We start from the raw sequence: 13593 nt of genomic DNA on the forward strand, positions 1-13593 counted from the left end.
GCTCTGGGAATAGCATCTTCGCTGCCAAGAGCAGAGGATGCCCCTTACAAATTTCCAGAGGTACGTCATGGCATGTACAAGCAGAGAGAATGGGTTTATATCACAGCCTTTCCGCCATCAGAAAGTTGTAGGACAACTTCCTGCACAATTGTTAAAACAAATAACGCTTCATTAGGTCCACATAATGGAAATGTGTTCAACCTATTGTTCTTTTAGGCATTTGTAGCTAAAAATTGCTACAATTTACAGACATACAGTAGAGACCAAAAGTTTGGACACACCTCATCTGTAGAACAACTGTTAAGAGGAGACTTTGTGGAGTGGGCCTTCATGGTAAAATAGCTGCTAGGAAACCACTGCTAAGGACAGGCAACAAGCAGAAGAGACTTGTTTGGGCTAAAGAATATAAGGAATGGACATTAGACCAGTGGAAATCTGTGCTTTGTTCTGATGAGTCCAAATTTGAGATCTTTGGATCCAACCACCGTGTCCTTGTAGAATAGGTGAGCGGATGGACTCTACATGGCTGGTTCCCACCGTGAAGCATGGAGGAGGAGGTGTGATGGTGTGGGGGGGCTTTGCTGGTGACACTGTTGGGGATTTATTCAAAAGTGAAGGCATACTGAACCAGCATGGCTACCACAGCATCTTGCAGCGGCGTGCTATTCCATCCGGTTTGCGTTTAGTTGGACCCTCATTAATTTTTCAACAGGACAATGACCCCAAACACACCTCCAGGCTGTGTAAGGGCTATTTGACTAAGAAGGAGAGTGATGGGGTGCTACGCCAGATGACCTGGTCTCCACGGTCACCAGACCTGAACCCAATCGAGATGGTTTGGAGTGAGCTGGACCGAAGAGTGAAGGCAAAAGGGCCAACAAGTGCTAAGCATCTCTGGGAACTCCTTCAAGACTGTTGGAAAACCATTTCCGGTGACTACCTCTTGAAGCTCATCAAGAGAATGCCAAGAGTGTGCAAAGCAGTAATCAAAGAAAAAGGTGGCTACTTTGAAGAACCTAGAATATAAGACATAGTTTCAGTTGTTTCACACTTTTTTGTTAAGTATTTCATTCCACATGTGTTACATTTATAGTTTTGATGTCTTCAATGTGAATCTACAATTTTCAGAGTCCTGAAAATAAAGAAAACTCTTTGAATGAGAAGGTGTGTCCAAACTTTTGGTCTGTACTGTAAGTATTGGAACACCTTGGCACTACACCTACAGGAGCTTCTGTGTCTTCCCATTCTAAATTCACAACATTAATATTAAGTTGGTTCCCGCTTTGTAGCTATAACGGGTCCTGCTCTTCCGGGAAGGTTTTCTACAAGATTTTAGATTTTTCAAGGGGACTTTTTGCCTTTTTGTCCAGAAAAGAATTTGTCAGGCACTGATATTGGACGTGTTCTTCCAAACTGAACTCACCAAACCACAGCTAAAACATATACCTCTCTTACAGACATACATCTCGTAGACTGTGAGCCCTCGCGGGCAGGGACCTCTCTCCTCCTGTACCAGTCTGTGCCTTGTATTGTTTATGATTATTGTACCTGTCCCTATTTGTATACCCCTTTCACATGTAAAGCGCCATGGAATAAATGGCGCTATAATAATTATTATTATTATTAATAATAATACATTACAGTACGAGAGGTCTAACAGATAATTCACCACTGTGTAATAACTTCTAGATCTTCTTCAAGAGCCAAAACACAAGCTGGTTACTACACCCTTTGTGGCTTCAGCTGATAAAAGTCACGGGTGACAGACAGTCATGTGGTTTCTGGCAATAGAAGGTCACAGTGTTTGGCTGTGCAAAATGTTACTGGACTTTCTATTGTTCCTGCTGTTAGTATTCATTATACTAGATATCTTTCTTGCTGGGTTTTTATCTCTTCCCCTTTCGGACTCAGGGGTATTCTCCTTCTGTCCAGCTGTTGATTATCGGTATTCACCTTGTGCTTAAATACTCCCATCTTCCCTGGACTGGTGCCAGTGATATTATTCAATTCATTCAAACTCTACATGCAAGCAGGTGGCTTGTACTCAGCTGTGGTATTGTTGCTGAAACTTTGCTGAAAGGGGTGGTCCACCCATATTTTTTATTGTCTAGTTCGATATTATATTGAGAAACAATGTTTCTCTCAAATACCTTGTGTTGGCAATAGTGCCTGTGAGAGGCGCTATTGCAGACCGCTGTTCCCCGCTCTGGTGACGTCACGTCCAGTGCCACATACGTCACATCCGTGCAGCCGGCTGCATTCTTCCAGACTCTGAGCCCATCTGCTCCCTCCTCCCCCTCCCCCCTCCCTCACAGCACAGTGCATCGCGTCTCTTACTTGCAGCGTTCTGCTGTGAGGAAGGAGGGAGGGGGAGCAGGTGGGCTGTGACAGCGGTGAAACACTGCTCACATCTCAGAGTCTGGAAGAATGCAGCCGGCTGCACGGATGTGACGTGTGCGGCACTTGACGGTGACGTCACTGGAGCGGGAAGAGCGGTCCGCAATAGCGCCTCTCACAGGCACTATTGCCAACACAAGGTATTTGAGAGAAACATTTTTTTCTCAATATATCGATCTAGACAATAAAAAATATGGGGGAACCACCCTTTGAACTTCTTCCTGAGCCATCTATGGATAAGTAGTTAATTTAATTTTTCCCCTGTGTTTGCCCATTGTGTCTTTTTTACTATTTAGTCGGGTTGATGAAGAGTAGTGATGGGCGATTCCCCAGGAGTCTCGCTCGATCGTTTTGTAAAGATCGGGATCGAGATAACACGATTTTGCATCCGATCACCGATCTCGGGCTTTACAGTAATGGGATGGGGCGGGGGCTGTAAAATAAAGAATATAGTTAATAGTAAACAATGTCATTATACTTACAGGTCCCACAACGCGTCCTGCAGACACTGCCTCCCGACCGCTTCTGCTTGATAACTGCTGTGCCCCCGGGTTAAAGAACCTTCCGTGACGTCATAGCCATGTGACAAGTCAAGTGTGAATGTTGTATTACCTCGTTGGGTACAGACTGGTTACATGACTATGATGTCATCAAAGGTCCTGTCCTGTTAACTGGACTCTGATTGTCACTGTAAAAGGAGAAACAATCAGAAAAACTGACAATTTTGCGGTGGTCTCTTCATTTTTGCCAGATCTGCACAATATATATATATATATATATATATATATACACTGTGTGTGTGTATATATATATATATATATATATATATATATATATATATATATACTGTGTATATATATATATATATATATATATATATATAGATATATATATAGATATATATATAGATATATATGTACATAGTATTTTTTATTCTCAGTGCAGCTAAAGCGGACGGCTACGGGCTGCCACCCCATCTGCCTGGCGTTACTTTGACTGGCAATCACAATACAGTGAAGCCCATTCATTTTTTTTTTTTAATTATTTAAAAAAATAATTGAAAAAAAAATGTGTCGGCTCCTGCCATATTTTATTCGCTATTCAGGTGAAGCCAGGCAGGCAGCAGGGGACTGGGATTCTCCACAGCCGCCCCTGGAAATGGTGCATTGTTTCTTACGGCCATTTCCAGGCGCTTTTCCCGGCTCGGCCAGTAGCCCTGATGGTGCTGGCACGCTAGGTAATAAAGCGGTTAAAACCAGCTTTGTATTCTCAGATGGTACTAAGCCCGAAATTCATGGTGTCACGCCAAATTAGACATGGCCACCATGAATTTCTAGTAAACAGTAAAAAAAAACTTCAACACAGAGACATTTTTTTTTATTAGAAATAAAACAAAAAAACATTTAGAGACTCCATCTTTATTATAAAAAAATCCTTAGTCCGACGTAGTACACAGGGACAGCAATGTCAACTCTGCTTCAACACTATGTACAGACACAGTCTATACACAGTGAGAAGCAGAGAGCATTGTCAGCTCTGCTTCATCGCTCTCTACAGAGCGTGAAGCAGGCTGACACTGAGGGTAAGACTCGTGCAGTCTCACAATAGCATCACCCCGCACGGCCTGACAATCTCTGGAAAGGAGCGCCTCAGCTGCAAGGAAATATATGCAGCTGACCCGCTCCTGTGGGGAGATTGTGCGGCGTGATGCGACACTTGCCCAGTGACAGTCAAAGTTCAGTTAAAAGGACCTTCGATGATGTCATAGTCATGTGACCAGTCTCTAAGCCAATGTCGGTACAACATTCACACCAGACGGTCACATAGCTATGACGTCATTGAAGGTCCTCTAAGTTAGTGCTGGTTACCGGCGGCACAGCAATGTTCGAAAGCAGAAGCAGACGGGAGACAGAGTCTGCAGGACTCGTCATGGGACCTGTAAGTATAATAACAATGTTTATTATTAACTATATTTTTTATTTTGCAGGCCCCCCCCATCCCATAACTGTAAAGCTCGAGATCGGTGATCGGACGCAAGATTGTGTTATCTCGATCCCGATCTTTACAAAACTATCAGGTGAGGCTCCCGATCCTGACCATCGTGGGGATCGCCCATCACTACCCATCATTCAAAATTAGAACTCTCATGTGACTATGTTTATGGAAGGTTTTGAAAAACATGGCTCCTGGAAGAAAGGGAACAAAAAATCAAACACACAAAAATAAAAACAAAATCACCCATCATGAGGTCGACTTAGAAATGTTTCTTTCAGGATAGATTGCTAGAAATCTTTTACAGAATAGACAACTTTTTTAATAAATATCTGCACTTGTCTTGATTTCAGGATGTATGGAGGATCATTGTCATCTGCATAGCTCTGGGCTTGACCTTATATCAAATTGTGGAGGAGTTTAAAGAAATCTATCAGTCAAAGATAAAGATGAATCAATGGAAAGAATGGAGAAAAAAGGAGCTTGAGAAGGACTTAAAATACTGTCATCCAATGTGGCCAGAGGTACATGAAAGGGCATCATTATTTTAAAAGGGATTTCCCACAAATAAAGTTAATTTTAATCAATAGATCTTGGAATAATAATAACAATTTCCACAATTGGATGTGTTTGAATAAAATGTTCTTGGGCTGAGATAATCTTATATACCGTATTTTTAGTTTTATAAGATGCACCGGATTATAAGACGCACCCCACATTTAGACAATAAACATTGGGATCCGTTTATAATCCGGTGGTGTTTTATCAGGAGGGTGGTAGGGAGCTGGGTCACAGGAGACAGGGGTGGTACTGGAGTAGGGCGATGGTGTGGCGGGTGTCCCAGATGCTCTGTCGGCGGGCTTCAAAGAAATGGCGTCTGGAGTTGGCGCGTGCGCAGATGAGATCTTGAGCAGAGAGCTCCATCTGCGCACGCTCCGACTCCTGGCGCCATTATTTGAAATCCGCACCACCAACAGAGCATCTGGGACATCCGCTACACCGCCTGCAGCATTGCCCTACTCAACACAGCCAGCATAGCCCCCACCGCAGCCAGCATAGCCCCCACCGCAGCCAACACAGCCCCCACCGCAGCCAGCACAGCCTCCACCGCAGCCAACACAGCCCCCACCGCAGCCAGCACAGCCCCCACCACAGCCAGCACAGCCCCCACCACAGCCAGCACAGCCCCCACCACAGCCAGCACAGCCCCCACCACAACCAGCACAGCCCCCAGCACAGCCCCTGCAGCCAGCACAGACCCCACCACAGCCAGCACAGCCCCTGCAGCCAGCACAGACCCCACCGCAGCCAGCACAACCCCTGCAGCCAGCACAGCCCCCACAGCCAGCACAGCGCTCGCAGCCAGCACAGCACCCATTCTCCACCTCCCAGTAAGCTACATTCGGATTATAAGACGCACCGCACCCCTCATTTTCCTAAAAAAATTTTGTAAGGAACAGTGGGCCTTAGAATCCAAAAAAATACGGTATGTCCCTGCTATGTACTGTGTAATGGCTTTGTCTGACCGTAGAGGGACATGATCTGATCATACCACATCTCCTGGGCAGGGGAGGAAGTAAAAGAAAAAGTATAAGACATTACAGCTCGGGATCACAAATAATTATTTATTTGAGGTAAAAAAAATTTTATAAAACAGGCAGGGAAATGTTTTACCTCACAAAAAGAATTAGCAATGATCTTGTGCTGTAATGTCTGTATACTCTGTTACTTCCTCCCCTGCCCAGGAGCTGTGGTATGATCAGACCATGTCGCTGTAGGGTCAGACACAGCCATTACACAGTACATAGCCGGGGCACATACAGTATGTAAAGCCCACTTTACACGTTGCAATTAGTTGTACAATCGCATTTGCGATGTGACACGCCCAGGTTGCATACGGGATCTTATGAGATTTCACGTTGGTCGTTCATTTGCTGTCACACGAGCGTTAGTAGTCTATGTTAAATTGATCAATTTTGTGTGCGATCTTTTAGATCATGTGTTCTGTGACGTATGCATTGGACACCCTTTTTTTTTTTTTTATTTATTGACTTGACAAGCGTGTGTAATGTGTAGGGATGCGTTTTTACTATGTCATCTGCCATTCAGCTCTGCTACATGGCCGCTGACAGCAGCCACAGACAGCCGTGTAGCAGAGCTGAATGGCAGATGACCGCAGACACAGACAGAGCCGCACTGTCAGAATGAACTCGGGTGAAGTTCACCCGACTTCACGGTCATGCTGCGGCTCTGTCTGTGTCGCGCCCTGATTAGCGGTCACCTGTGAAGGACTCACCGGTGACCGCTAATCTCCTAAGTTACTGAAGTTAGCAGCCCTCTCTCATATACTCACCGATCCCCGATCCCCGGCGCTGCACGGCGTTCACACTGCTCCGGCGGCTTTTACTGTTTTGAAAAAGCCGGCCGCCCATTAAACAATCTCGTATTCCCTGCTTTCCCCGCCCACCGGCGCCTATGATTGGTTACAGTGAGACACGCCCCCACTCTGAGTGACAGGTGTCACACTGCACCCAATCACAGCAGCCGGTGGGCGTGTCTATACTGTGTAGTGAAATAAATAATTAAATAATTAAAAAAAACGGCGTGCGGTTCCCCATAATTTTAAAACCAGCCAGATAAAGCCATACGGCTGAAGGCTGGTATTCTCAGGATGGGGAGCTCCACGTTATGGGGGGCCCCCCACCCTAACAATATCAGTCAGCAGCCGCCCAGAATTGCCGCATACATTATATGCGACAGTTCTGGGACTGTACCCGGCTCTTCCCGATTTACCCTGGTGCGTTGGCAAATCGGGGTAATAAGGAGTTATTGGCAGCCCATAGCTGCCAATAAGTCCTAGATTAATCATGTCAGGCGTCTATGAGACACCCTCCATGATTAATCTGTAAATTACAGTAAATAAACACACACACCCGAAAAAATCCTTTATTAGAAATAAAAAACACAAACATATACCCTGGTTCACCACTTTAATTAGCCCCAAAAAGCCCTCCATGTCTGGCGGAATCCAGGATGCTCCAGCGTCGCTTTCAGCGCTGCTGCATGGAGGTGACCGGAGCTGCAGCAGACACCGCCGCTCCGGTCACCTCCACACAGCTAATGAAGACAGCCGTGCGATCAGCTGAGCTGTCACTGAGGTTACCCGCTGTCACTGGATCCAGCGGTGGCCGCGGGTAACCTCAGTGACAGCTCAGCTGATCGCGCTACTCACCGCCGCTCCTATCACCTCCACGCAGCAACTGAGGTGAGTAGCGCGATCAGCTGAGCTGTCACTGAGGTTACCCGCGGCCACCGCTGGATCCAGTGACAGCGGGTAACCTCAGTGACAGCAGCTGATCGCGCGGCTGTCTTCATTACCTGCGTGGAGGTGACCGGAGCGGCGGTGTCTTCTGCAGCTCCGGTCACCTCCATGCAGCAGTGCTGGAAGCGACGCTGGAGCATCCTGGATTACGCCGGACATGGAGGGCTTTTTGGGGCGGATTAAAGTGGTGAACCAGGGTAAATGTTTGTGTTTTTTATTTCTAATACAGGATTTTTTCGGGTGTGTGTGTGTTTATTTACTGTAATTTACAGATTAATCATGGAGGGTGTCTCATAGACGCCTGACATGATTAATCTAGGACTTATTGGCAGCTATGGGCTGCCAATAACTCCTTATTACCCCGATTTGCCAACGCACCAGGGTAAATCGGGAAGAGCCGGGTACAGTCCCAGAACTGTCGCATATAATGTATGCGGCAATTCTGGGCGGCTGTTGGCTGATATTGTTAGGCTGGGGGGCTCCCCATAACGTGGAGCTCCCCATCCTGAGAATACCAGCCTTCAGCCGTATGGCTTTATCTGGCTGGTTTTAAAATTGGGGGGAACCGCACGCCGTTTTTTTTAATTATTTAATTATTTATTTCACTACACAGTATAGACACGCCCACCGGCTGCTGTGATTGGGTGCAGTGTGACACCTGTCACTCAGAGTGGGGGCGTGTCTCACTGTAACCAATCATAGGCGCCGGTGGGCGGGGAAAGCAGGGAATACCAGATTGTTTAATGGGCGGCCGGCTTTTTCAAAACAGTAAAAGCCGCCGGAGCAGTGTGAACGCCGTGCAGCGCCGGGGATCGGTGAGTATATGAGAGAGGGGGATAGACTGACATGGACAGAGAGTGAGGGACAGAGATAGTGACCGACTGACAGAGATTAGTGAATGACAGACATTGTGAGGCGCTTCAGAACGCAGCTTTTCAGCTGCGCTCTGAAGCGGACCTTTTTTAAGCTGCGGTGCAGAGCGCACACCTGCGCACATAGCCTCAGACACCAAAATCGTATGAGGGATGTCACACGTTACAATTGACTAGGTTCATACAACAAAACGCTCAATTCTAGAGAATGATACGATGTGTTTGCGATCAACGGTTTTGCGTTCAATCCTGATCGCAAGTAGCTGTCACACGCAGATACCTCACAAACGATGCCGGATGTGCGTCACTTACAACTTGACCCCAACGACGGATTGTGAGATATATTGAAGCGTGTGTAGCGGGCTTTAGATTATCTCAGCACAGGAACATTTTTTTTAAACACATCCAATTGTGGAAATTACAATTATTCCAAGATCTATTGATTAAAATGAACTTGAAAATGAATTATGTTTGTGGGAAAATCCCTCTAAGGTATTTTCTTTTTAACGTCAATTTTAGTTGAACTACACCTAATAAAACCTCTGAACCTCATTCAGCAGTCTTGCTCAATAGTTGTTAATTTTTGGTCTAAAATAGTAAATTTGATGGGAGAAGCTACAGGGGCTAAATGCCCTAAATTACCAGCTTACCATAATAATATATTTTATGAGAAGTTGAAAGCCATTAGGGCCGATTTGGTGGAGTATGTTAATAAGACCTGGACTCTGTGAATAGCTAGCTGACATGCCCCAGATATACAGTATTACCTATATGCATGATGTGATAGATGTTCCTATTATTATTTATGAAATATACCATTACTTCGACCTTATCCTTTTTATTGCATCTTCATATACATAAAGTAGCCTGGCCTATTTAACTACATTACTGGATATCTCAAGGTGGATTTTCAGGCCAAATGTGAGAAATCGTTCTCTAATCCTTTTAATAAAGGTCAGATGTTTCATACCAAAAAACTCTGAATATTCATTAAGAAATTGCTGAATATACTTTAAAGAGAATCTGTCAGTTGGATTAACCCTTGCAGCAAATCGCTGCCCGTGGCACACAACATCACCCGGACCAGTCACACTACTTACCTTCCCTGCGATGTCGCTGTGACCGGCGAACCGCCTCCTTTCTAAGGGGGCGGTTCGTTCGGCATCACAGCAGCGTCACTGAACTGCCGCCCAATAGAAGCGAAGGGGCGGAGATGAGCGGGACGTAACATCCCGCCCACCTCCTTCCTTCCGCATTGTGGCCGGGACGCAGGTAAGGTGAGGTTCCTCGTTACTGCGGTGTCACACGGAGCGATGTGTGCTGCCGTAGGAGCTAGGAACAGCTTCGTTACTGCTGTAGTAATGATATTTGAGAATGGACCCCCATGTCACCCATGAGCGATTTTGCACGTTTTTGCAACGATTCAAAATCGCTCATAGGTGTCACACGCAACGGCATCGCTAAAGCGACCAGATGTGCGTCACAAAATCCGTGATACCAACGAGATCGCTTGAGCATGTAAAACCCGCTTAAGTCATCCATATGGGCATACAGGTGTATGGGAAGGTGACTGAAATGATACTTTGACATCTACAGTTCGATGTTTCATTCCAAAGATATCCACATTTTTCCTATATGTAAATGAGCAGTTAAGATCTATGGACCAGATATAGATCTCCCAGAGACTCTGCCTCCAGAGTTTATTCTACCATGTTTTCCCAAAAAAAGACAGTCTTATATTACTTTTTGCTCCAAAAGATGGGCTAGGGCTTATTTTCAGGGGACGTCTTATTTTTTTTTTCTCTCATGAACAACTATCCACATTTATTCTTGAACAAAAAAATCAACATTTATTCAAATATAATCATATTACATTCTGAAACATCAATATAACTCCCCAAACCCTGTGTATACCACGTAGACTAGCCTGTCTGCTCTTCAGCTTTAGGCCCCCTTCAAACGTCCGTGGAAATCACACACGTTTTTCACGGACATGTCAAAGGTGCGTATGGTACACGTGTGTTCTCCGTGTGCTATCCGTGATAACACATGGAGAATGGAAACTTTCTGCTTACCTGTCCCTGGCGTTGCTGTCCATGGTACTGATCTGCGATCTCCCGCCCTGCCAACTCCCCGCTGCTGCTTCCGGCCCGCAGTGGAGTGAATATTCATGAGCATAATGAGCGGGGGTCGGAAGCAAGTGACAGCAGTGGCAGAGACAGCAGCGCTGGAGAAGGTGAGTATAAAAATTCTCTTTATTTCACAGGCTTGCGTGTTTTCTCCGGTGCGTGTCACACGGATCACATCCGTACGGTCCGTATGCGGTCCGTGCGACACCCGTGATGCCGGAGAAAAACGGACATGTCTACGCGTGGAGCACACGTATGTTCCACATGGACACACAGTCCATGGCAAAACACGGACGTGAGCGCAGACCCATTGATTTTAATGGGTCTACGTGTGCCCGTGTCTCCGACACGTAAGGAAACGGACCAAACATGTACCGGAGACACGGGTGTGTGAAGGGGGTCTTAGACTCCTACAATTAGAAAACCTTTGGTCACATAATGTGATGTCAAAAAGGTCCTTAAGCAGTCCTATCATCAGGACATAAACACTGGGGCCCTTAGGAGAATGGGGGGCCTTTTGAAATTGCCCAGTTTGCTCTCCCTTCCGCTTAATGCCAGCCTGCATCCTGTTCAGTTCTTTTAAACTCCTGTAATTAAGAGACCTTTGATTACATCATGTCACATGACTGTGAAGTCATCAAAGGTCCTTAAACAATCTTAACCTCGGAAAACAACTGCTGGGGTTCCTGAGAAATTGCGCAGCCTTAACGCCGGCCCTGACTGTAACTAGGACTTATTTTTGGAGTAGGGCTTATATTTCAAGCATTCTCCAAAAATCTTGTAAAATCATGCTAGGACTTATTTTCGGGGTAGGTTTTATCTTGAGGGAGACGGGGTACATGACAGGGGGAGATGCCAGTGTGAGACATGTAATCACTGACAATCTGCTCTCCTTATCTACATGTCTCACAATGGTAATACCCCGTTTAATTTATAATAAGCTTTGGAGGTATATTCTCGGGGAGATCTATGTCTAGCCCATAGATCTTAACAGTTTATTTACATCATTTATTATCATTTTATTCAACTTTCTATGACCTGCATGCCCATATACATGGCTTAGGACGGTTGATCCAAATGACAGACTTCCTGTAAGAAAACGCTAAGCTTTCTTCAGATTAGTGATGAATAATATGAATCATTTGGTGTAGCTCCCAAACAATAACCCTTTTGACTTCCAAATGGGTATCTATGTAATGCTAAAACGACTTGCAGCAGATAGGTGCAAGGTCTTAGGGGAGGGATACTTGTCATGTTAATGGCGACACTAGTACAGCCCAAGTACAGGGGTAAAAATAAAACTAGTGCAGCCGCACAGAGGCCTAAGAGGTAAGTGGACCTGCCTCCATCTCCAAACCAAGTGGAATTGTTCATTGTGATTGTGATGACTGTCACCAGGTGGGGCTAGACACTACTAGTAAGCAGTAAATGGAGAGGTAGTCAGACAGGCCAAGATCATAAACCAGGACGGCACGGCAGTACATGGGGGCAGACAGAGACAAAGTCGAGATACAAGCTGAAGGTCCGGGTTCCAAGATACAGGCGACGACGAGATCAGAAGGAAGTCCAAGGTCAGAAGCCAGGAAATCACAACACAAACAGGGGAGGACAGAGATGGTTAAACAGCAGTCCAGAGTCAAGAAGCCAAGATCTGAAATGGAGCACCATGGAAGCCAACAGCACAACTGTAAACAGGGAGTACGACTGGCGGCGTCCTGAGCTAACACGCTCCCTAAAGAAGCAGAGGAATCACCAGGAACGAGTAGCACCTGTGAGGGCAACCTCCCAAGACAGCGTGAAACCCAGTGCTGTGAAACAACCCGCAGAGCATTCATCATGCAAAACACTCTGCTCCATAGGCAACATATACCGGCTCTGCAGAAGATCATGGCAGAACAATACAGAATGTTCTGCACAACAGAACCGTGACAGTGATAAGCTATTGAACTTCAAAGAGCCCATATACTTTTCATGCCCTCTTCTAGCTGTGTTCGCTACTGCTCAATTATATACACTTTCACTTGCCAATGCAGGACCCAAATGGTGCAAAATATACTGTATGTTGCCATCTCCCATGATTCCTATTAAGGAGCTGGATCAAAATGCTAGCTCATCCGCATCCAATACATCACTAGTTCACATTAGAAAATGTTCCCCTTAATGCAATCAAGCTGCATTTTTTAAAAGGGGCAAATTGAGATAAAACTGCATCACTTTTGTGTTGAGTTTTAAAAATCATGTTTTTTGGCTGCAAAAATATGTAACGCAGTCGCATCATGTGAACATATTCTTAAGGGTACGTTACACGTTGCGACATCGCTACCGATATATCGTCGGGGTCACGTCGTTAGTGACGCACATCCGGCGCCAGTAGCGACATCGCAACGTGTAAATCCTAGGTGGAACAATGAACGAGCACAGAAGCGTACAATCTCGCTGATCTGTGTAACGTCATTAATTTCCATAATGTCGATGCGACCGTAGGTACGATGTTGTTTGTCATTCTTGCAGCTGCACACATCGCTGTGTGTAAACCCGCAGGAGCGACAAACATCTCCTTACCTGTGTCCCAACGGCAATGCGGAAGGGAGAAGGTGGGCGGGATGTTATGTCCCGCTCATCTCCGCCCCTCCGCTTCTATTGGCCGGCCGATTAGTGACATCGCGGTGACGTCGCTGTAACATCGAACGCACCTCCCCCTTGAAGGAGGGATTGTTCGGTGGTCACAGCGACGTCGCCGAGCAGGTATGTGCGTGTGACACTGCCGTAGCGATTATGTTCACTACGGCAGCAATCACAAGATATCGCATGTACGATGGAGGCGGGTGCTATCGCGCTCGACATCGCTAGCAAATGCTAGCGATGTCGCAACGTGTAAAGT

General features: G+C 45.9%; 1 protein-coding gene across 5 annotated transcripts in view; it reads left to right on the plus strand.

Annotated features, from left to right (window-relative positions):
• The window catches only part of LOC142317006 (uncharacterized), a 378054-nt gene that overhangs the window by 213136 nt on the left and 151325 nt on the right, over positions 1-13593 (plus strand). For 4 of the 5 annotated variants that reach the window (XR_012754656.1, XM_075352880.1, XM_075352879.1 and 1 more), the window contains exons 15-16: positions 1-60; positions 4743-4913. The exon at positions 1-60 is cut by the window's left edge and continues 55 nt beyond it. Coding sequence is in view for 4 of the 5 variants with exons in the window: in XM_075352880.1 (XP_075208995.1) it covers positions 1-60; positions 4743-4913 (231 nt within the window). In the remaining variant the exon portion in view is untranslated. The remainder of the gene's footprint in view (positions 61-4742; positions 4914-13593) is intronic. The other variant, XM_075352882.1, reaches the window with a different exon arrangement.

The sequence above is a fragment of the Anomaloglossus baeobatrachus genome, chromosome 6, assembly GCF_048569485.1.
Source record: "Anomaloglossus baeobatrachus isolate aAnoBae1 chromosome 6, aAnoBae1.hap1, whole genome shotgun sequence".
Taxonomy (NCBI): domain Eukaryota; kingdom Metazoa; phylum Chordata; class Amphibia; order Anura; family Aromobatidae; genus Anomaloglossus; species Anomaloglossus baeobatrachus.